Here is a 25,280-nt window from a genome sequence, read left to right on the forward strand (position 1 = left end):
TGAGAAATCTGTGTAGGGAAACGAGCTTTCTCCTATATCCACTGGAATCACCTGGGTTAGGGAGCTTCTCCCATGCTTTTTTTAATGAGTTCAGAATCAGTATCTTAAAAGATGTTACCATACATTAAGGGAATAACATTGCCAAACACTGTTTTGACTGACAGGCAATCCCAGGCTGAGGTAGAGTGAGTGCCTGACTATTAACATGGTTATTTTTTTGACTACCTGCCTTCGGACAGCACATTTTAGGGCAGCCTGTCAAGTGAAAGGTCCACTGGCTGGCTGAAATCATTAAAGCAATGTGCTTTTGCCTTGGAGGACAAAGCCCAAGACTCAGTCCCTTTATGATATTGCTGTTACAGCCAGAGAAATTCAAAGCTATCCCCACAGAGAAAAATCAGAAGACATACCCAGAAGATTTTCTCATCCACCTGACTTCATGCTATGGTGGTTGAGTTGTGATAGGACTGGAGTCACAATGGTTTTAGGTTAGACAGAGAGTCTGAAATTTGCAGTTTTTGTTTCAGATATGAAGGCAGCTTTCATGCCTAAAGCTTGTGCATATTTCTTCAACAACATTAGACATTGTGTTAAAAATTTCACCCTCTGTTTTTAAAGGATGAAGCTTATCAGTATAAAACAAAACAACTTTTTTTCTGAGATTCATTCTTTGAAGAGGAATAGTTGCACAGATCCTGTAGGTCTCTCACAGATACCTCTGCTTTCTAATGGCATTCTGTTTAACCTTTCAACACGCTCTTCAATATTAGCCTGATTGTCATTTTTTTTGATAAAGTGTACCCTGAATGTCCTGCATGCTGTATTTACATCAGTGCTGTTTTTCAACTGCAGTTTTTCTATTTTTGGAGTTTTATCAATAAAAATTATATGGGTGGTTGTGTTTGTTTGTTTGTTTTGTGAAGCTCTTTTATTATATGAAATAATCCACAAAACACCGTCTGTACCTCTTTTGATGTCACTGGCATCTGGCTCTTAATCTCTTAAGTCTTCCTTTCCAGACATCTCTTAGATGACAGGACTGTTTTATGCAGAGATCCTGAATGCTGGTGATTATCATGGGCAGGGTAGGTGATCACACCCGCAGTACCATCCAGACTCCCTGCTGCTCTGGAGCTGCTCAAGCTTCCACTCAGAGAGAGGCATACTTTAGAAGTGCCTGAGCTGTTCATGTACTTATTCTATAACTTGGCACCCACCTGGAAAGACAACTGTGTTTCCTTATGGTACCTCGGTTTTGCTCTTTTCTGTAGGAAAAAAAAAAAAAAAAAAAACAACAAAAAACAAGTCTGTCTCAAAAATAGGCTGCTGCATTTCATTGTCCTGACTCACCAGGAAGGTTGTCATAGTTGGAAATTTGCAGAGATTCCGTAAGCATTTGGGTGGATGTTGAGTTTATAATTGCAAATGTCCGTAATGATGCTATTGCTTTATAATGTTCTTTTAAAAGTAAATGAGCAACGCAGCTGGTGGTTTTCTTCTTAATGCTTGAAAACTCTCCATCATTCCATTAGAGGATGATGCTCACCAAAAACAAACAAACAAACAAACAAGACAAAGGTAACTGTTGTTAAGGCACACTGAAAATCCGTCTAACAGCACCTTCTCTAACAGCATAAAGCAATTCTCTTCTTGTGTCACTTGGCTGAGTATTGAGTTCTAGGCTTTTTCCCCTCAGTCCTCGATGTCTTATCCAGGCTCCTGGAGACAGTCCAGTTCTTTCTGTTGAAATACTGCAGTTGCTGATGTGCTGCAGCGCATGTATTGACAGGGGAGGCTGAAATGCCAGGCTCTGCTTCTGGTTGACTTTTGCTGACTGCCTTAACGATCCACCACTGATGCATTACATAGAAATGCTTCTCTTTGTCTAGTGCTTTTCATAGAATGCCTTTTTGTCATGTTTGCACTTTGGACTTAAAAGAGAAAAATAAATTTAAAGCCTACTTTACATTAGGAAGACTAGAAAATGGTCACTGCATATTAAAACTGCTAAAAGAAAAAAAAAAAAAAAAAGAAAAGGAGAAAATCTAGAGAAAGTAAGCAAAATGTTGTGTAAAACCTTCCTTAATGAACAATGGATTTTGTTTCTGATAAAAGGAATTTCAGGCCAAACCTAAATAATCTACTCTGTTGCAAATGCCTAACAAATTACTCGTTTATCCTTGAGGTAAAATCTTTGGCTTTTGCCAAGTGGAAATGGAAAACTCTGATGACTTTGCATGTTTCTGTCACAATTAACTGGGAATGAACACTCATTCCTTCTGGGTTTGTTCGCTGGGGCTTTGTTTGCTTGTTTGTTTTGTTTGGGGTTGTTTGCTTGTGGGGTTAGGCTTTTTGGGGTGGCCGGGGTCAAGAGTGGGAGGGGTTCTTTTAGCTTAAAATATGTTTTACTCCTTGCTTCCCAGCTTTGGAATCAGACTGTTTAGGGCTATTTTGATTTTAAAACCCCCTCCCCTCAACTCATCAGAAGAACCGAGAGAAGCTCGATGGGGGGAAAAAAAAAAATCCTTTCACACGCGAAGACGGTATCAGCATCAGCATCATGATTTTCAGTTCAGCAAAAAAGAAAACTAACAGCGGAGCGGTGTTTGGGCGCAGGGGGGAACAAACAGACCCGTTACCACCGCACGAAGATGAAGGGTGTATTGCCGAGGAGACATTTCCATTGAGCAGCGCACTGTTCAGCACCTGTGTGGTTGAGAGCAAGAGGACAGCCGCAGTTTGGGAGCTGTGCCGTGGGGCTCGCCCTCGGAACCTCGCTCAGGACTCAGTCGCTGGCAGCCCGGCTGTCCCAAGCCCAGCGCTCGCTCGGCCACGGCACAGGCCTTTTGTTCTGTAGCTCGCAGCTCCTCTGCATTCCTCCCACGTACGGGCTCGCGTCTCATCGCCGCCGCTGCTCTCCACTACCCAAAGGTAGATTCACCTTCGGCGGAACTTTCCGTTCCGCCGACAAACGAGCAGTTAATCCAGAGAATTTAAAAGTCTCGGGTTTGGAAACAGACGGCGGCCCTTCCATTTCTGTCAGGCCAGGTGGCACTCTTTGCCCCGGGGACGGCGCCGTGCGCCCGAAGTTGGTGTTTGCACGGCCGAAAAGATGAACAGCTCCCGGCCGGGGCAGCGCGACACCGGCAACTCACCACGGCAGGGACCGGCTTTGACATGACCTGCCGAGCGAGGGGAGACCCGCAAGGCGGCATTTAGGGTTAGCGAAGCGACAGGCACCACTGACAGACAGGCATCTCCGGGAGAGGAGAATTTCTCTCCACAAACGGGGAGAGATGCTCCTGCCCCGCCGGCGGCCGAGCCCCTGAAGAGGGCGACAGTGACCCCGAGGTGGTCAAGTTCACGGGCAGAGGGGCCGCTCGGACGGCAGCCGCAGCGCACCGCCGAGGCCGTGAGGGGCCGTGAGGGGCCGGGGCTGTATGGGGCCGTGAGGGGCCGTGAGGGGCCGTGAGGGGCCGTGAGGGGCCGGGGCCCTGAGGGGCCGATGCCGTGAGGGGCCGTGAGGGGCCGGGGCGTGGCCCCTCAGCCCCTGGGGGCCGCCCGGGCCGACCCCGCCCGCCGCCGCCGCCGGGCGGGACCATGTCTGCCCTTGGCGAGGGGGGGGCGCGCTCCGCCCCGGCTCCCCGCCCGGCCCGCCTCCCCCCCGCGCGCGCACAGCGCCCCTCCGCCCGGCGCGCGGCGTGGTCACGCCCAGCGCGGCATTAACGCCCCCCGGCGCGGGGCGCGGGCGCCCGGGCATCCTCCGGCGGCGGCTCCTCGGCGCGGAGCGGGGCGGGCGCCGAGCGGCTCCCAGCGCCAGCCCTGCGCGCTCCGCCGCCCTCTCTGCGCCGCCGGACAACGCCATGAAGCCGGCGGTGCTGGAAGTAATGAGGATGAACCGGGTGTGCAGGATGGTCCTGGTCACTTCCGTGGGCTCCTTCATCCTCGTCATCTTCTATTTCCAAAGTATGTTGCACCCAGGTAGGGCACCGCGGCGTCGGCGGCCCCGCGGAGGGCAGCGCCCGGCCCTCTCCCCGGCGGCGCAGGTGGCGGGCTCCCGGGAGCTCTGGCTGCCCCCGGCTCTCGGCGCCGCTGCGGCAGGCGCGGGGCTCGGCGGCCGCTGAGGGAAGGTCGCCTCGCCCGCCGCAGGAAACTTCCCGCGGGAGGGAGCAAAGTTGGTTTGTTGAAGAATTTCCTTATTTTCCGCTTTATATCGTGCGTTTGGCGAAGGGGGCCGGGGGACGGCAGCGGCTGGCGAGCGCTGAGGGGCGCCGGGAGCTGCCCGGTCACCCCGGCGAGCGGGACCCGGGTCCCCTCTCCCGTCTGGGTTCGCGAGCCTTCCTTCTCTCGCCTTTGCCGTTTCGGACGCGTCGGGAACACCGCGGCCGGGCACCCTCCATCGCCGGCGGCAGCTCCCCGGGCTCCCCCGCGGTGTCCGGGGCCGGGCCGCCCTGCCCGCCGCGCTGCTGCCCCGTCCTGCCTCCGAGCGGAGCCGCAGGCGCCGTGCCGGGATCACCGCGGGGCCGCGCTCCCGGCTGCCTAATGCGTCTTCGGCTCTTTGGTTTCCCCGTCCTAGGGATGGAGCTGTAGCGGGAGCAGCAGCTGCTGGCTCCCAGGGAAGTCCCGCGTACATCAGCTGCTGATTCACACAAAGGTGGGATTGGGCTGTGGAAACTTCCTGCGGTGTCAGCCCAGTGAACAGACACCTCACGGATGCTTTGTGCAGCTTGGTGAAATTTGTCCAGCATGGCAGGAGACAATAATTTTGATCTGGCTGTCTGTCTTATTTTTTTTTCCTCCTTTCTGCCTGAGAAATGATGTAGGAATTGCACTCGCAGTGTCTTTTCGGAGGGGTCTGACAGCGGAGCAGAGGAGCGAGGCTGGTAAGAGGTAGTGATACCCTGTAGCTGGCAGACTGGCCACACTCCTCTCAGCAGGCAAGTCTTCCCAGCCCTACCTGGCATTGTCTGCTCTCAAGCGTCCTGGCTGCAGGCATAAAGCTGTAGCTGATAAGAGAATTGCAGTCTATAGAAACAAACAGGATCTGTTTGTTTCAGGCTGACTCTTTCCTGTTCACGGCTACCGTAGGTGCCATATGTCTGGTACTTTGAGATGCAGTTTAGTGGTGGACTTGGCAGTGCGGAGTTAGTAGTTGGACTCAGTCGTAGAGATCTTTTCCAATCTAAATGATTCTATGAGAAGTGATTTTTTTTTTCCTAAGAGTTTTTGGAGAGTTTTTTCATCAAATGGTAGGGGATTGATGCACTGATAGAATTAGGAATCAGTAGATCTGCGGTTCTGTGGTGAAGCCAAGTCCTGTTTGGTGTTTTTCTATCAGCTGCCTGCTCCTCCAGAGTTGGTATAATTTGCTTGATGAATGTGTTCTTGTATGGTGCCCATCTGTGTTAATGCCTGCCAACTTCTTGGAAAAATTAGCATATTTATTCTCTTTCCTGCTCTGTCTGCCCTGTGCTTTCTGGTTTCACAAGGAGTGCTCAGTCCTCAGCAGACCTGGAGAAGGCTTTATTCCTGGTCTTCAAGGCACAATGCAGAATTATGGCTTGTAACAGAGCTTCACCAATTTAATAGAAGTGTGATATTTTAATTGGTGGAGTTCCACAGATAATATAGTTTGCATGCATATTAAGAAAATTTGGCCAAGACTTAATATTTCCCCTTGTTTCAGATGAATTATACTGCTGGAACACAAACTTAGCATGCAGGAGGTGAGAGATCAGGCTAAATATTCTTCCGTGAATTTTTGAATGTAGAAAAATTGTGTTTTAAGAATTCTCAATATGCTCTATAGTTAACTGTTGGAGATTATGGCTTTATAGTCATTGTATTGTGAGGCTATAAATAGGCTGAGATTTTAGTACAGTTCAAAGGATTTAGCATAAACTCTGAGGAGAGAATGCGATGCTGTGAAATCACCAGGAGGATAATGTGCACCCATTTTCTGTGTGACACATATTTAGGTTGTTAAAGTAAATAAATCACAACCTTTTTTTGTGCTTTTTTGATTTTAACTGATATATATTTTTTTTTGTGGGCTGTTTCCATAGTGGAAACTGCTGGGAAGTTCTTAGTCCTGCACAGAGTGTCTGCATTTGGGTTTGTGAGGCTCAGGCAGCTGCTCTCCCAGGTGTCTGTTATGCCATTGTACGTGTTGCCATCCCAGTAGTGCAAGTGATGGATGGATGTAGAGTTCCTGATGGGTCAGGAGAGAGGGAGGTGGTAGACCTGCCAATGTGATATACATTGGGTAGTGGATCAATTTTAGGAATTGAGTCTTTTTTGTAAGATGTGCTTGTAATCCTTCTTGTGTGTTAGAATTCACTGGATCCAGATCCTGGGCAGAGTTTGTGTCAGGACTGGAGGTATTAAGAGCTTTCAAAATCTTGGTTCGTTTTGGGTCCTTTTTGTTGTTGTAGGGTGTTCTGAATTCTAGCTGGTCTCCACTGAAGCGTGTCTTTGGATGGCTGCAGGAGGGAGCTGTCTCTCATCTCTGCCTTGCCAGTGTCACTGTTCTTGGAAGCTTACCATCCTCTCTAGCAGAGGCATTTTGCAATCAGAGTTAGATGAAAAAATTTCCACCCAAACCTTTTGGAGAGAAAATAAGTTTTTCAGCGAAGTCCTCAACAAGAAGTGTCAGGTCCTTACTGTTGGTTTCTTGAGCCCCGGAATTCTCGGTGAGTTTCAGGAGTCTGGTTGCAAAGCTTTCTCATCACTTTCAGGTGAGAGAAAGTGAAGGTGAAAGATGCCAGAAGGCCACCAGATGATGAGTCCAACCCCCTCTGGTTTAAGATAAATCTTTATCTGTTAGAGGGGGATTTTCAGTTTTAGGAGATCTGAATATGGAACTCTTGTTAGCAGTGTGAGAGACAAATTTCTGCTGATAGCTTTTTTTTTTTTTCCTTTGGGATGAAAAAAATAAGAATTTTACATAGTTAACAGAAGCCTTTTTTAAAAACAAACAAGCAAAAAACCCAAACAACACAGACACATCCGATGCCTGAAGCTGGGAAGATGAGCTGAACCTTATCTTTGCAAAAGAATATGATGTTGTGTTGTGTCTCAAATACCAACACATTCATACTGAAAGGAAATCAAGTGCGTTTTACTCCTTTTTCTCTTTTTGGCCGTGTACCCATTCTTTTTTGGAAAAGCTGTAAATGTACTGTTTGGTTATTGCACCTTTGCATTGTCTGAGTTTTGTCGGGGATTGCCTAAGAGCTGGTAATCCACCCTCCCAAATTAGGTTCCCCAACCAATTGTTGTTGAGGGAAGGTGAATTGTGCAGCTCTCCAGTGCTCAGGACCACTGTAAAGAAAACTTTGGACGTGATCCTGCCTGTTGTGGCTTTTCTGGGACTGTGTTTCTTCCCAAGGGAAGAAGTGGTAGTGGGGACTTTGGTGTGTTTTCCCATTGCCTGTCCAGCCTTTTCTGGGGGGGGGGGGGGGGGAAAAAAGGCATGCTGCAGTGTTTGATATAGCTGGAGATACAGCAATACATAGCTGATTTTCCCTGTCTTTTTTTTGCTCAAAATATTTCTCCCCTTCACTCCCCTGCCATGTGCTATCTGGATAACTGAGTGTGAGCTGATTATTGCTTCTTGCTCCTGGAATTTCTGTCTGCATGAACTAGGTCAGACTTGGGGTTTTATATGACAGCCCGTCACAGTTTTATCTGCTGCATTTCCCGTGAAATCAGTTTGCTCCCTGGTCATTAGCCTGCCTACACTTTCACAGATGTGTTGGCTTTGTTCTGTAGGGTTCCTAGCTGCAGTGAGAGGGGCACTGAGAGTCACCCAGTGCAGGCAGGAGCTGCTCTGCTGGGCTCAGGGTCACACTGGCAGTGTGTTAGGATCCCCCAAGGTGTAAAATTCCTTGCAGAGGCAGGATAATTAATGCTATCTTACCTCACACAGGTTTAGGAAGTGAACTTATTCTAAATCTGATTCCTTCCCGCTTGCGTTTTTATTTTTTTTTGCTTCATTTTCCATCTCCTGTTTTGGAGGTGTACTGCTCTCCTCTGGATGCTAATGAGGGTTGGATCTCACAGGTCAGACTTGCCTCGTTCCATGATCAGCTCAGTTACATATGCAGCACAGTATGACTGAGAGCTAATGTCTACCTTTGCTCAAATATCAGAACAACTCAGACCACAGGAGATTTTTTTTCCTTATGTCTGAAGGCGAGCTCACCGTTGGTTTTGATGGCAGATTCTGTTTGAAAATCAATGCAGCAGTCTCCCATTTTGCAATTGATCCTCGCTTTCTCTCTTGCTTACAAAGGAGAATGAGATCTGCAAGGCAGCTGGGTGTGTGGCGTTCCTTTGATGGACCCTGTATACGGGTTTTAAATTATTCTGTTTGGGATACAGAGAAGTGGAGTTCATTTGACAGCCACAAGACACTGGCCCTCGTTTAATTGCATGCAATGAAATCCATCCCCTAGAAACCCTGCCGTGGTGCTGTATCTATTTGTTGGTGTCCCTAGAGAAGCTTCTCGTAGTTTTCCATAGAACTGTCATCAGTGTGAGCCAACCTATTCTGGTCACTCTTCTCAAAGGAACTGGTAGTCTGGAAGTGCTTCAAGTTGAGAGTTAAACTGTTCTATATATCTTGTGAAAATCTTCTTTGTTAGTGAATGTTAATCTTACTAGAAGAGCAACTTTTTCTATTGCAGTGCAGGTGAGTGTTGATTTTTGCAACAGCTGCTTGCTGAACTGAAGAAATAAAAATCTGCCTCTGAATGTGTTCAAGGAAAAATTACCTGGGTGATTATGTCACAGTCATGTCTTATTACATCTTATCAGGGTATTTATTACTCCACCCGTTACATTTTTCTACCATGTAGGTTTTTATAAGCTCCTATTCTAATTACTGTGTATCAGTGTCAGGAAAGTATGTGCTAACTTTCAGAGCGCTGACACTATTCACAGATGTCAAGTGTCCTGACTTAGCTTAAGTAACTTTTTCAGAGATAAAGTCAGTGTGCATGGAAACTTTGTTTTGAACTTAGCAAAACAGCATATAGAGCTGAAATGCCCAGTGCTTTTTATGAACAAATTTATACAATGGATTTGGTGCAACTATTATATCTTTTTTATTTCATATTCAGAAATGCGAGCATCTTTCTGAATTCTAAAGTTGTTTCCATTACTTTTTAGACGTGGCAGGCAGTTTATCTTGTACCGTACCATGTAATTAAAAGTGGTTCAGAGAATTGAAAGAAATTAGATTATGTTACTTTTTCCAAAGCCAGCACTACTGTATTTTGTTTGACTGTGTTGCCAGATGTGCTATATCAAATCCTGCCTGACAAAGCTGCTGCAGTTGTCCTTGTGTGAATGTCATTGTAGCACAGTTTTTTTTCCCCTCTCAGGCCTTTTGGGCTGATGCATATGTATTATGTATCAACTCTCAAGCTGATCCTGAGGGAGTTAAGGACTGGGATGGGGGACACAATGATTTCAATCGGATCGTTTTTCTTGCTGATTGTTTGTGCTGTTCAAAGCAAATGTTCGAATTCTTTAAAGTGTGTGACTTGCTGAAGTGTCAACGTACATAAAATGATGCATAAAATGCATGGATGCAGGGCCCGGTTGAAATCATTGAAAAGAGAAGGAGTTTTCCCCTTCACATTAAAGGAATGAAATTAAGTTCAGGAGTGATTTACTTGTGTAGACCTGGTATGTCCAAGCTAAAGACAAAGATATCTCTGGTGGGTTACTTAGATTCAGCTACTATCTTACAAGGATAACATTTCAAAGCATGTTTGTGTTTTGTTGGATGTTTCTGCTCCTTGTAGCCCGTTCATGTTGGATCTTTGTGGACAAGGTATTTCTCCTTACAGTCACAATTCTGACTGAGTTCAGTTAATTCAGTTATTTGTGTTTCAGTTCACAGGTTATAGATAGCATTCTTTTGTTACCGGCAGAATGCTTGCATGTGACAAAATGGTGTTTCTGGCACAAGCCTCGTGCTCATAACTAGAAGGTGAGACCACCAGAGACTCCTGCAAACCAGTGAAAGAATTCAGTTCCTAATTATCTCTGGTTAATGCCTCCAGACACAGGGATTTTCTTGGATTTCAATTTTGTGAACATAATCAGCAGAGAATGCAGCATGTTCCCCCTTTCATGTAATTGCTTGGCACCTGAAACTAAGGCTTCGTGGATAAATCAAAATTTTACCACATATACACTTGGACTCTGGGTCGCTTCTCTTCTGCAACGTTATCATCCAACACTTTTCATTTAATGCTGATCAGTGAATGTGGTTTATTTTCTTGCCCTCGCCACATGCTTTCATAAGGAGTTAGCTGTTGAGGAAATTGCCTGGAGTAGGTAATTTCCCTTCTGGGAAACTGAAATTGTAAGTTTCCATAGGGATAGCCCGTGTTAGATTTCTGTTGTGTCCTCTGGGGCTGTCACAACACCTGTAGCATCACTGGGAATTACCGAAGGGAAAAAGCAACCTGTGCACAGATTAGGAGCACTTATCCATCAGGAACAAAGGTCTGAGGGTGCTGACTGTCCTGGGGCAGTGTGCATCCTCTGCTCTGCCCTTTCTGGGCTGTCTGATCCCTGCAGGCTGGTGGTGGAGGACAGAACATGGGAGCCACAGACATGTCTGTGGGAGCTGGTGTGTTTTACTGCTTCCACTCTAGGAGCTGCGAGGTTGAAAAGCTCTGTGGCAGCAAGCCTCAGAGTCACGGTGGAAGACAGGACTCTCATCTCTGTGGTATGTTAACAGGACTTTGGATAACAGCATGGCAGAAGTAGCTGCAGCACAAGTATTTGTTGATGTGCAGCAAAGAAGCTTTGTGTCCCCGGGAGTCAAGGGAGGCTTCCTTGTATAAAGAATTTTTATTGCCTTATGCGTTTAACACTTAAATATCCAGGGGGTTTTTAATTATTTTAATATAGTAATGCTTTTCTTGTTGCTTTTTACACTGTGCCCAGTGTTGTGCCCAACTTTCCTTTTGGCCATATTAATTTTACACATTAGAGGTGAGGTCCTGAATGAGGCATTAACATTTAGGTTACAAGCATGAGAAGGAGATGTTGTTTAAAAGAAATAAAATTAGATGGCTGCCACTGGAATATTGAAGGAAAATGTTCATTAGAACACACTGACATTGATGCTAGATTTGGAAACTTAGTATTTCATGTCTTTTCCCCTGACAAATTGAATCTGTGCATTAAAAAAGCTGAGCATGAGCACTTCTAAAATGCTGACTGGAAAAAAGAGGCCTATGCACACAAATGTGTGTGAATGTGCACATGCACTCACCCGTCTCCTCAGCCCCTGTAAAATCTGTAGTTGGTGGCCCAAGTAATCTCAGTGCAGTGATTTCTGAAGTGCAAACCTTTTTCTCCTAACAAGGCTGCTGTAAGGACTATGAAGTTCTTTGTTATTAAAAGAAATCCCAGAAATGCCAAGGGCTCCACATAGGTGCCATTGTTATTTTACTAATTGAAATTAGCAGTAAGTGTGGTTTCTCATTTCTGCTGCTCTTTCTCAACTTACAGCTTTGGAAACACCCAGGTTGTGAGAGGAATGATTTTTTTTTAATTCTTTGTAGGCTGTGGAAGAACAAGTATTTTTATAGTTTGTCAGTGTATCAGTTTTAACAGTAAGAGTGCCTCTCCTAGGCAGCCTTCATCTTGTTTGTGCCAGGCTGTAGACACTGAGCGATGACTTTGCTCCGTTACTATCAATCACTGCTGCAATGGCTTCACACTCCTATGAAAAAACTCAGAAGAAGGTGCTGGGGGAAATGGAAAATACCAACAATGCAATGGAGCAGAATTTCTCACAGCACTGTGATTCCGGGGCTTTGGGAGCTGGGAGCTCTATCCAGCAAATGCCATGGAGGTGGGTGGACTGCACCCTGCGGAATGCTCACATCCTGTGAATGCTGCCTGCTCCTCCTTTGGCAGGCAGAGAGGTAGCCTTGGCTTCAAGGATGTGAGTAAAGTGATCTGTGTGTGGTTGTGTAGGATCAGGCTCCCCTTTCTCTCTCTTCTCTAGGAGGGAAAAGAGCAGGGTCTCCTCCTCAGCTGCGCTCGATCTGCCAGGGAACTGCTGCTGCTGCTTTGAGCATTGTCTCAGGCTGAAAGATGCCCTCCTTAGTCATCTTAATATCAAAAGATTGTATTTTTATGTTATTTGGCTGAGTGGTAGGAGATGTAGATTTTAATTGCAGAGGCAACATATAAAATCCATGAGGAATAAAAGGCTTTGTTTGGTTTCAATTCACTTCTCTAACACGTTGCACTATGGGATTTTTTATTTTTTGTTTTAAGACCTAGACAATCAAGATACATTTTGTAAATGGTAAAAAGATGGGCTTCATGACCCTTAGAGTAATGCCTTCTGAATTCATTTAATAAATTACATTGTAGCTAGTCATTTTCATGCTTTTTTTGGCTGATAAATGTATAAAGGAATCAAAAACTTTAAAATGGATAGCTTGTAGGGATTTTTGAATTAGGCAAGGTAGACATATAATTAGTAAGGTGACTGTAATTGGATCTCACAGATGATCTTTACTGTAATACTTTGTCTTAAAACAAAGAGCTTTAGGTAGTTAAAATCCTCCTAAAGACTATTTGCATTATGTGCTTTAAAGCTGATTGGTATGCAGGCAGAACAAAAATGTCTGTATTATCTGAAGTGACCTGACACAGAATAGCACATCCTGCAGCTATGCTGCTGGGTACCAGGAACTGAATATATCCTAGTAATCTGTATTTTTACAGCCTGTGTTGGAAGTGGTAGCAGAGAATTTATAGTAACTGAGGAGGAGGACCTTAACACTTTTTAAACACTTGCTGATTAATAAAACGTGTCAGTTGAGGTCATAAATACAAAACTTATAAAGTCTGTGTTGATTATGTATTTTGGTCTGGATTAACTTCTAAAATGCATTTGAGTTTCCAGGTGGTGATAAGGGTTTTAACTTTAGAATTAAGCATGTGTATGTGTGCATGTAATGATGAAATTGAAGTAACTGCTAATCCTTGGGGCAATACACCAGAGAGTGATGGACTGCAGGGGTGACTGTGGGCACGTGCACTCCCAGGCATTGCTGTGTCCCACTGGCTGGTTTTATTAATTGTTACAGGAGCAGTCAGCTGGACCTTGTGCAGAGTTCTGCCACCGTGGCACTGGCAATCCTGTGGGCTGCCAGGTCATCTCTGCCTCTCCACGCTCCTTCTCTTCCCAGATCCCTCTCCACGTTCCTTCTCTTCCCAAATCAGTCTTGCTTGTCCTGTGTGGCAAGGTTAGGGGAGCTCAGATAGGGTGAACATGGCTCCCTGCTCGGCTCTTGGGTTTGGGGTTTTGTTGTTGTGGGTTTTTTATCCTGAGAGGAGTGCACTGAGTGGTTTGAATTTGCTGGTGGGTGGATGGCACGAGGTCTGCATGGTGGACTGGAGGAGTTGCTTTTCAGTTGATTGTAGTGAGTACTGGGTCAGGTCTACTGTGCTGGAGCAGAGGATTTTGGATTGCATGAAGGGCCTCCATTCCCCTTGGAGGCAGAAATACAGGATTGCAGGCTTGGGTGGAGCCCTGCGCTGTTCCTCCCCTGTAAATCTGGGTCAGTTCCATTGACTAGGTTAGATCAATTCTGGATCAAAGGTACCATAATGAAGAGCAGAATTTGCCCCTCTGTGTCATCCTACAGACAATATACAGTAGAACAACAGCTTTGCTTATCTGTTTTCCCACTTTATTTGTCCTTTCAGTCAAGAGAATGGATGAGTTTTCCTATAGAGATGCATGTTTGAAGTATTGAGAGGGTGCTGCCTGTTTTCAATAGCTTTAGTAGAAATTACATTGACAGACAACCTGTATGTAACCATCAGCATGCAGATCATCAATAGGATCAAAGCTTTCTTGCCCTGCTGTGGAGCTTCTCTGTCTCATGCAGAAAAGGCTATTAATATTTCTGGTGCAGCAGCAAAAATATAATTGCAATAAGGAAAAAACTGGGGAAAAGTTTGGCCTTGTAGAGCTATTAACTATTTTGAGATAAAACTCGTTTGAAAAATTAGCTGAAATAGATTATATAAGACAGACGTGGTTTAATTAAAATTGTCTTCAGATTTGGCTGTCTTAAGCCAGCTTGTGGTTTTTTGGTGGTTTGTTTCTTGCTTCCTTTTTTTCTTTCTCTCCTCCTCAGAACACATCAGTGTTGCTGATGAGTCTTTCCCCATTCTGTGCCTGTTTCCTGAACACTTTTTCTCAAAAACTCCCAGAGCAGAGAGAGGAGAATATTTGCAGAGGATGCAAAACAAAAATATCCGTGGGGGCTATTGTGTCTGAATGATTAGTAATGCATGAAGTCCATATATCAGTATACTGTCAGCGCCTTACAACCTCATCCATCTCCAGAATGCTGTAGCCAGTGTGGTAGCAGGGTACTGTGAGAACTCTTTGTGCAGCTAGAAATGCATCTCCTTCCCCTCAGTGTGCCGGGGCACCAAGGGAAACAGGCCATAATTCTTGTATGTCCTAACTAGATGGGTTTTTTCCCCCACTGCCAGTCTTTACAGAGGCTTTTTCCCCCTTTCATTTTAGGTTGAGTAGGTTTTTTTGGTGGTGGTGGTTTTTTTTTTGTGGGGTTTTTTTTTTTTTTTTTTGTTTTTGTTTTTTTTTTTGTTTTTTTGTTTTTTTGTTTTGTTTTGTTTTTTTTTTTGTTTTTGTTTTTTTTTTTTGGTACTCTTCAGACCTTTTGCTTGTTGCTGCATTCATTAGGATGTGACCAAGAGATTTATTTCATGCTCCCATTCCAGCTGTTAGGGGATCTCTTGTCATCAGATTGGACCACAGCCACTCTTACCTTGCCAGAATGGTTTATGCCTGGTGTACTTTTTCAGCATTTTGGGAGCCTGGAAACACTGGTGAATGCCAAGCCATGTGTGTTGTATATTGGTTAATGGCGAGTCTGTGCTTTCCTGCTACAGTTGGAAGCTTTTACTAGGAGCAAGTTAGGAGCAGTGTTTCTGGAAATCTTTGAGAATTTGGGTCCAAATCTACTTCTGGGGCAGTAATACTTGCTTTAATCAGAAGGCTTCAAAGTGGTCCACAAAGTAGGTCCATGCTTTTTTTTCACCCTGTAGCTGGGGACACTGAGACATGGCCGGGAAGGGTATTTGTGCTGGGGTTTGTTTAATGCTTTCCCACCAGGCTAGGTGGCATGTTCAGGAAGGAGAGTGGAGGAGTGGATTTCTCCAGCTTATATGACCTGAGGTTTGGAATCCCCTGTAGGTTTGGAATAGACCATAGGGCAAACTAGATATGAGACACAACCGAATTCCCAGCACTCTGCTTGTGAGGATGACTCTTGTGGGCAGTCTCCAAAGTGTCCTTTGGAGTGCTGACAGGAAAATGCTCCTGGTGCAGATACATGGGGCTTTGAGAGCATCTTTTGAAAGCTCTGTACAAAGTGTTGCCTCTATGAGACCAGACTGAGGTGGAGGCCACACCTGTGCCTAGAAGTCTGTTTTCTGGAATAGCAAGCCTGACTTACTCTAGATGCTGTCATGCTTGGATAGCTTTTGCCAGTGGAAGTTTTACTGGAGCAATATAGGTGGAAAAAGGCCTGCCTTTTCCCTTCTTATTTTCTTTTACCTCTGTGTCCAGGTCTCCTAGAGGTTTCACCAGCAATTCTAAGTTTACTAAAATAAGGGAAGAGAAAACCCAAACCCACATACAATGAAACTGTATCCTTTCTATGGTATTGCTATGTCAGCTAAGCTTTTACATGTTGATCAAGGCTGATGAGCATGATGCATCCTGGGTTTTTATTAATGAACCAATGTTTAACATAGCTGTACATTAAAATATTGCCTCTCTGTAAAGTATGCTGTCGCTGCACTTTGCTCATTCCTCTCTTATTACTGTTTTAAAGTCTAAGTCAGGAAGGTCTCATCAGCAGTCTCTGTGAGGGACTGCAGCTGCTGGCTGATGCTCTCCCAGATCCTTCCCTTTTAGACTTCCATGCCTTCTGTGGTGCCTACGGGACATAGCTGATGTTCATTCCTTGAAAAAGAAAACCTTGGCACAACATTTCATGAATGTGTTTGCTCAGAGCAGCCTCAGATTTAAATCTAGCATCTTTTTCAGTTCCTGTGAAGTTCTGGGGCTTTGGAAGTAATACTTCATGCAGTGCAAGGTGGGGAAATGGGAAGCTACTTAAGAAGTTTGAAAGTGTATTTTTACCTCAGTCTTGGAAACAAAACATTTCCCATCTATCTTGCTGAACATGTGTGACTGTTTCCCACAAGTGCACAGGACTGAGAGCTGCACTGAGTCATTTTGAAGAGATGGACTTCTTGTCATCCCTGCAAGGCATCTAGGAATGCTTTTCCTCCTGCCTTTTCTCTCCTCTGCTGACCTCTACATTTCTGTGTTCCCCTCATAGTCAAATGAGCATAGTAAAAATACATATTTGTGTCTGAAGTTCTAGAGTTTGTTTGCTTTTTGCTCATCTGTCAGATTAATTTTGCACTGAATTATGAAAAATGTTGCTCTGTCACAAGTTGTGCCTGGTAGTAGATTGCTTGCACACGACATCTGTTCAAATGTTCAGGAGAGGGACCACTTTAAAATTTCAATTACAGCCTACAAATACATGTGGTGTCTTTTTTTCACATTTGACTCCCTTACTGGAAATAGCAGGGTTCTGTCATGTTTGTCATGTTTTTTAGCTGTAGGCACTTTGAAGCACTATGTAGTTATGTAGCAAACTGGAAAAATGTGCATCCATCTTCCTCCAGTGAGGGCATGTGGGAATGGTGCTGTGGTCACATCAAATACTGCACACATGGAAATTACAGGAGCTGGGTTTGGAGCAGACAACCAGTGTTTACATGCTTAATTTATGTAATAGCCCTTTCAGTTCCCATCTGTTCCTGTGCCCTTTGGCAAATGGGTTTGCAGCGTTCTGACACGTGAAAGCGTTGTCAAGTTTAGGGAATAAGACTCGAATTTTATTTAATTGCTTCTTTCTTTGTCTGTTGTAAGTTGGTCCTTAGGGAGAAGTGGTTGACCCCAGGAAGCAGGGAAGCTTTGTCTTCCAAGGTTACCAATAATCTGTGAGTATAGCTCAAGGCTGAGAGGTCAAAGTTACAAATTGAGCACTTCTGTCCCAAATGCGTCTCATTTTCTCATATGCCGGGGGTTGTGCTGTGAGTGAAGGTGATCTGAGACTTCCCTGATTCTGCACTCATGGCTAAAGGGTGACTGGGGCTTCTTGTGAGGGCTGTTGGTCCAGAACAGAGGGCAAGAAGATGAGTTATTCAAGTGGACCAAAGTTATTCAAGTGGACCAAGATGAGTTATTCAAGTTGGCTGTCAGGAAGAAGGGCTGGTTCCTGCCTTGCTTTGTCTCTGTTCCTGCTCTTCTGCAGTGCCAGGGCACACTCCACCTCTGGCTCAGCTGAGGCATGGTCCTGTGGCAGGCCAGAACTTGAGGGCAGGAGTCTGGTGGGCCAGACATGCAGTGACAACAGTGATGGTGATAGAACTTCTCTGAGCCCATACAGTTCAGCACAGGTAGGGAGTATTACCAGTACAATAGAAGAGCAACTTACTGCTGGAAACAGTTTCTGCCTACCAAAACTGATAATTCAGACAGACTTATTCAAACTCAAGTGTGAGCCTGTGTATGACCCCACTTACCACCTCACTTCTGCAGTTTGTTTGGAATGGGTTTGTGTCAGATACAGGCTTCATGGGAGCTCCAAGCTATGGGTGGAGAAAACCCTCACCCTTTCGTTACTGCTGGAATAAGGATTTGTACCCTCGTGTCTGCAGCATGGTAAGCCAAGCACAGGTTGTCCATAGCTTCCCACTTGTGTTCTTCCCTGTCTTGAAATGCCTTATGCCAACGCTTGGTAAATCAGTCCTGTGGCCTCCTTCCTGGGACAGGCAGTGTAGGGCACTGGGCTGAGCTGCCTCTGTGAGCACTGTGCTCTCCTGCCATCTGTGTTGGGGTGAGCTGTGCCCCAGCACTGTTCTTGTGTGGGTGATCTGCTGTGTTGGGAGAGCAGGCTGCAGTAAAGTGGCCAAATCAGTAAAACTGACCTCCTTCCTAGCATCTGCCCATAGCTTCAGGAAGTGGTCAGAGGAGCTGGGGGTTCAACATAGCAAGCTTCAGGCTTGCTGCTGGATGATCATGTCTTTGGACAATGTCAATGGAACAAGGACAAGCAATGTGGGAAGGAAGAGGTGGTCCTGGTGGCAGGGGTGCAGCTCTAGGTTGGTCAGGGCAATTGAGATCTCTTGGTTCTCTCAGGGTCCAGGCTTGCTAGCTAACTCATTTTTATGATCTACTAACTTACCAGCTCCTGAGGAAGCTCTTCTGACAGTCCTCACAGATGGCCTTGTGCTGCAGAGGAGCCCAGACACAAGTGGTAGGCAGGGAGAAGAATTTGCTGTGCCTGTTGTTTCCACCACCATGGTTGTAAGGGTTTCATGTTTTGTGTAATGGCTTGCAGTTAACCTCGGCTCTTGGACTTTCTCAGTTTTGGATCCTAAATATGAGGATGCTTTCTGCCATGAAAGCCCACAATGTAAAGGCATAATGTAGGAGTAACAATCCCTGCTAGGGGAATCTATTTCATCAGGTATATTTATTATTCAAAGGAAAACCAGTAACTTTCTTTTGAATGGATACAGGTAGCCTGGCACATGTTCACAGAGGGGCAGGGCTGGCTTTCCAAGTGTGTGATACCAGGCAGAGTTGGCTGGAGACATGCAAGAACACTGAAGGTGATGGCTTTTGTTGCTTCCTCTTCTTTTGCCTGCTGGCCCTGTTGTCTCACTCTGGTGGTGCTGGCATGCAAACGACTCCCTGCTATTCCATGCTGGGCCATTCCATTCCTGTTGGTGTGCCTGTCAAGCTGGAACTGGTGGTGAAGCAGGCAAAAGCTGATCAAACACGTGTCTAATTGGATTTTTAGATCTTGCTTTAAAAAAGTGTCATTTCCAAATATCCACATTAGTGGGCATTAGTACTGAGGGGAAATATGTCATCAGGTAGGGTTTTTTTGAGTCCAAATTTCAGTATAATTAAAAAGAGATTACTGAACTTAAAATAAATGCTTTCATGAAATGAAGAACACCACTGGAACCTCTGGGTGCATGTAGGAAGTGTGCTGAGGCATTCCCTGCAGCTTGATGCTAAGGCAAGAGAAGCATTTATTGTAAGTATAGAAAAAGGGAGGTGCTGAACATTGGGGCTTCTTACTCTTTGCTCTGCAGAAAGTTCTTCTGGAGGGGGGAAATTATATTTCTGAAGGAGTGAGCAGAAGAAACATATGTGGGTTCAGCTAAAAAGTGTCAACCTAACTAGCAACACATTCTGCAGTTTGTTTTGGAATAATGAACTGATAAGTAAAATTTTAATTATTAATTTACATTTTTATCCTTTTGCCATGTATTCCAGTTGATTTGCAAATTAATATTCTTTTACAGTGTTGCTGTGTTTTTCATTCTGACAGTTAGCACCTTAGAGCTGGGTTATCAGTGCTAACACATACTTCAAATTAAATTGGGAGGTAACAGTGAGAGCAGTTTATCTTCAGCCATAAGTGCAAGTTCCCCTAATTCTCAATTATGTGTCACTCAATTCCATTATGACAGGAATGTATTAATCTTTTCTTGTGAGCAATTTAGTATACCACTTTCTACTGCTAGGGCTTGCATTTTTATGATGCATTACTGATTAACATTGTTAGGGTTTGTGCTTTACCACTGGTTATTCTTAGCTGTGATTTCTGTCTTTTTCTTGACTGCTTTTCCTTTTCCTGAAGTATGTTATTCAGGGGAAATACCTCTGGAGGAGGAAGGTATTCCCACCTGTGCACAGGACTGACTGGGAAGCACAAGTAATTAGTTGACAGCATGGCCAAGAATGCTTAAAAGCTGTAGGAGAGTTTCTTAGCAAAACTGGCAGTGGATTTGTTTGGTATTTTTATTCTGATCTTTGATCCTTACTGTAGAACTGCAGTGGCACTGGCAGTCGTGCTGCTTGGCTTTCCCAGGGGCTGGTACAGTGCTGGAAGTGCAGGCATTGCCAGTTCTCCTTGAAGGAAGGCAAGGAGAGAAAACAGATGCAATGCTGACGTGAAAAAACAAAATTCATTTGTTTATCTTCACATATCATCAGCAAAAAAAAAAAAACAAAACCCAAACCAAAACTCCCGATTTACATTAGTCTGAAAGAGACAGGTTTCAGTCTTGAGCTTGGACTTCTAGTGAAGCCAAACTGTAAATGGAAGGTTTGTCAAGTGGTTTGGCTGTAAAAATTGAGATTTGAGGGAGGATAACTTAAATTTATATCAATTTATGCAGTGTTCATCTCTACGGAGGGGAACTTAATTGCAAGACTGACAATTTGGGTCATGGTTGAAATTGATTCAGAGATTGGTCCTTGATAACTTTGGACCTGTTTCCAAAGCTGACTTGTGAGTTGGGATTGAGGATCAAAGCCTAAATGTCACTTTGTTTCAAGCTGGAGTGTCAGACTGAAGCTCTTGTTTTAAAGGGTGATTTTGTTGCATACTTTAACTTCAAGTGAAAATTTTGCCATTGTACTGAAAATCTTCAGTCTTTGAGGCATAAAAGACTTACTGAAGATGAAGGTGAAATTGTTTGTGTACTTGTAAGCATTATAAGAAGAGACTTCAGTAAAAATAAAGAAGTGCAAGTGGCATGGGGAATTTTGGCAAAAGAGAATTGTTGCTAGGGAGTCAAAAGATGTATGTTTGAAGGCAGTGGCTTTGCCTGTGTTTGAAGTTGTAGCATTTGTGAGTAGAGATGTGCTGCTCTCCCTTGGGGAGGGAGGCTGCTGGGATTTGGTAGCAGCTTTGGTGGGAGACAGAGTCACTTTTAGCTGCTGCTGCATCATTGTGTAGAACTAATGTGCTTATGGCTCACAGAGTGATGAAAAGCCAATCCAGGGAATTTTCAGAAACGTGCTTACATATGTGCCTGTAGCTGTAAGTTACACCTTTAAATCACCCTTACAGGCACAGCTTTCAAAATCAAGTCATTGGCATAGCTGAAGTGGAGGAAAACACTCATCCCATAGCAGCTGGGAGGTGGGGATGAACAGCACCAGGCTGCCAGGAGGTCACAGGTGGATGGCATAGGGAATGCTGTGGAAAAAAAAATCAAGGGTAAAACAATTGGATGTGTATTTGAAGAAGTCGTCTGTTCATTTGTTGAACCCATTCTGTATTTCTTCTATTAGTTTTCTCTGTGTCACCAAGACAATACAGTTGTCTTTGCCCTGTCTGCTCCAGCCCCACTGCTCTGGCATCTCTGTTTGATCAGGCAGTTCATCAGAATCCTGTTTTTTGGAGGGGTGTGCCTGTGTGTGTCCCAGTTAGTTTTTGGGGGGTGTGATGCCTTGGCCCAGTGAGGTGTGGGAGCTTCATCCGAGCTGGAGGAGCTTCAGCAAGAAGCAGATTTACTGTCGTCTCTAATAAGTTTCTTCCTTCTATTTTCCCTTTGCAGTGAGTGAGTGTGGAGTGGACTGTACCAGAGCCAGCTCGAGGCTGGTACAGGGAAGAGGCACGTCTGTTTAGGAATTGCAGAGAATGCAACATTTGGCAATAACGGCTGTGTCTTTGTTGGCAGAATCCAAAGAGCTCGGGAAGCGTTTTCTCCTCATTAGCGATCCAGATTTTATGATCTCTCCTGTGTCTTTGAAGCATTCTTGACAAGGAGGAGATGATGTAATTACATAAATCCAGGATTTTGTTTTGTGTTATGAAGAACTCATGAAGCTTTGAATGTGGACTGGGTGCTGAAAATGTTCTGGTTCTAGGTCACTTCTACATCTCCCTCGGGCACAGAGAGCACTGAAAGCCAAGAGGATCTGTGTCAGTCTGAGCTGCTTTAGAGTCTGCTATCAAGCAAAGGCTTCGTGGGAATGCTCTGTGATGTGGACATAAATGAGATTAGAAAGGTTTTTTCTTTTATTTTTATTTAACTTTTTTTATTCCAAGCTCAGTGTAAGCTCTCTGACCTCCAACATACTCCTAACAACGTAGTTTTTGGTGGTGCTAGGAAAACTTTATTTTGTTTCAAACTGTCTCTGGTGGCTTTGAACAAGCCCCAGAGTCTTAATTAAACATTTTTGATCAGTCATGACTCTTCAGTGAGTAAAATCCTTTGCCTTTGGTGTTTTGTTTTATTTAATCACTGGTCTATTTCTCTGTGTAGAACCCTGCAGCACTCTCCTCCAACTTCCTTTGCAAGCATTCCATTAAAAATTATTTTAACTGACCTTTTTCTGTCTTTATTTAACTTTTCAGTGACCTATTCCTTCCTTTCATTTTTCCTTTCACTTGCTGCAAAACTGCTTGTTCGCAAAGTTTACTTGCTTAAGGAAGTTGAAACTCTTGAGTTCTGTCTGCTTTACCCAACTGAGATGAAATTATGTCCCTCAGATGGCTCCCAGTGATGCAGAGAAAATACATTTTGTGATCCCCATTTTTCAGAAAGAAACCCATGGCACTGAGCTGTGGGGATTGGTGTCCCCTCTGCCTTGTGAAGCTGTTCTGTTTGGCCAAGGGGTTCAGCCAAAGTGACTTTATATCCTTATCCTGGTGGTTGTGCCCTCTCTCTCCAGCACCCTTAATTGCTGTCCTCAGTGAACAGTTTAATAGTTTCTTGCTTTTATGGCTACTTTGTGTTAGAGAAATTCAGCAAAATGGGAGAGGAAAAAAGCTCTTTTTGTCTATGTGTATGCATAATTGTGGAAAAATATTTAAGAAGTCGTCAAAAGAAAAGTTTCACATGATTTTGTCACTGAGCTACAACAGGCTCTTTTATAGCATGATTTTATGGGATCGCTATCAGCTGGCTGACCTACAGCATCTGAAATTGCCACTTCTCCATGGGAAAGTTCTAAGTGCTTGGCAGCTCAGTTTTGGGCTCTGCCTTCAGCTTTCCCACTTAGTGGCATTAGAATTCACAGAATTTGATATGTAAAATACTTACAAAATGCTAATGAGTTTAGACTGCTAATGTGTATTATTTATTTAATACAAAATCCACCCTTCTGGAGTGAAAACCAGCCCTCCTCCCCTGAGACCCTTATTTACTCATCTAGCTATATATATATACACACACACATATATCTGTATCTATATATATATATTTTAAAGATCACCTGCTGAGTCATCCAGGTCCATGCTGAGCACTTCTCACTTATTTTCATACTTTGCTTCTGAGTTCTGGTATGGCTGTGGTTATATCAGGATCTCAACACAGTGGGAAATCTGTGAACCAAGGGAGACCTAAACTGAATGCAGTATCTGAAGAAAGCTCACAGGCCTGAATCCACAAGTGGTCTGTGAGACAACCACGGAAGTGCAGGATGCTTCCTGTGTGTCTTGTGGCAGATTGGACAGAAGTTCTGCATGAACTCGTAGAGTACCATTTGTCCTGGTGCCTGAACCTTCTCAGCACTGTCTGAGGATAGGCCTAATCATGGTCTAATTTGCTAAATACTCCCAGGATTATTGGGTGAGGGCCTCATGCTGGAGATGTTTGCCTGTATCAATGTATTTTACACTTCTGTGCAGTGCCACCCTGTATATTTGGTTGAGTTTGTGGCTAAGGAACTTGAAATGTCTTCTAATGGAATGTGAAATAAATGGTACTGAATGATGTTGAGATGAAGAACTAGAATGTAATCCATGTTCATTTTATCAGTGAGTTGTGCATGTGAATAATATATCTAATATAAGGGAACAACAGTAAAATAGATTCGGTGTGTGCTTTATGTTGGCTGAGGGGATGCAGGGCTTTAATTCTGATTTGTGACAATGGGTATGAGGCACTGGTTGGCAAATAAGGGTGTTCCCTTTATAAACATGTTTTTCCAACATGCTGTGCTTTTTTTCTGCTGGATCTCATGCTTCATTCAGTGATGTTTAGGGGGTTATTTGAATACAGGGTAGTGCTAATGGGCTGCAAGCTTGTCCCTTTTGTATTTGGGAATTCCGTCTTCTGTCCTTTCTCTACATCTGTTCCTGGGTATGTGATCACAGTGATAAATTTTAAGTCATCCTTCTTATCCCTTAAGTTTCTTAGTAATTATGTGACTTCAGGGTGGGTTTTTTTTTTTATAATTTTGTTGTAATTTGGCAATATGTGAGTTCAGTTGTTGGCAAACGTATCAACATGATATAGGATCTGCAACCTAGAACGTCTCCTATCACAGGGAAAAGCTGTGTAGTAAAAAAGCAGATTCACAGAACCTTTGGAGACTTGTGGTGAAAGGCACAGTCTTTGGCTGTGTGAGTTGAGCAAACTGAGTGGCTGAGATCAAGCTGTGTAGATGAAGAGCAAGGTGAGTTCAAAGGTGTGTCAGCCAGGTATGCACCCTGAAAGCATTGAATGGTTAAAAAAAAACCCCAAACCAACCCTGCTCCTGACAGGCTTTGCATTTGCAGTGTGTAATAAACCACATGACAGATTTCATCAGGGTTTGCTATAGAACACCAGAAGGGCAATGAAACACCAGTAATAATTAACATCTTCAAGGTTGAATTTCAATGTGAAGCACACACTATTTAAATGAATGAATGCTTGAGGGAATGCCTAAGAGAAAACCTGTGTTTGTCAAGCAAAGGTTCATTCTTACAGATATGCTGTATCTCTTGGTAAATAGATACCAGATGTGTAGGTGAATCAATGCCCTGATAGTAGTATGTGAAAGAGGTTTGAATTCTGATTTTTAAAAATAATTGATCAGTACTCGAACAAAGAACAAAATTTACTGAAGCATGACAAAAGGGATGACTTTTTTTCCCCTCCACTTAGTTAATTATTAATGGCTTCCTTAACAGTTCCCAACTCATCTCTTCCATTGGATGGAGGGAAACCAAGAAGGAATTTGAGTTGCATACCTGCAAGTTGCTGAGTGTATTGAGTGGGGTGGGAGGTCACCTGGCTTTGTGTCCAGTTTTCAGTTAGTGGCAGGGAATTGTTTGCAGATGTCGAGTACGTAGCCATGGCTCCAGAGAAGTGGGTTCTTCACTTTATTCAAAACCTGCAAGGATTGTTTGCCCTGAAAGAGGTGCCTCATTTGGAAGTGGAGTCCCAAAATACCACACCTCTTGTATTGACACCAGAAAATTTTGGACTTTCCACAGTTTAAAGGGGAGGATTTTTTCCAAAGCTTGGCATTTGGCTGCGACAGGAACCTTCTGCACCAGCTTTCTTAGGTCCAAGGCACT

General features: G+C 44.3%; 1 protein-coding gene across 1 annotated transcript in view; it reads left to right on the forward strand.

Moving 5' to 3' along the window:
- Window positions 1-3,769: 3,769 nt before the first annotated feature.
- CHST11 (carbohydrate sulfotransferase 11) overlaps window positions 3,770-25,280 on the forward strand; it is a 158,159-nt gene continuing 136,648 nt past the window's right edge. Inside the window, exon 1 of the mRNA XM_066319959.1 lies at window positions 3,770-3,981. Within this exon, the coding sequence (XP_066176056.1) occupies window positions 3,864-3,981 (118 nt within the window). The 5' untranslated portion in view covers window positions 3,770-3,863. The remainder of the gene's footprint in view (window positions 3,982-25,280) is intronic.

Source organism: Sylvia atricapilla, chromosome 5 (genome assembly GCF_009819655.1).
Source record: "Sylvia atricapilla isolate bSylAtr1 chromosome 5, bSylAtr1.pri, whole genome shotgun sequence".
Classification (NCBI taxonomy): domain Eukaryota; kingdom Metazoa; phylum Chordata; class Aves; order Passeriformes; family Sylviidae; genus Sylvia; species Sylvia atricapilla.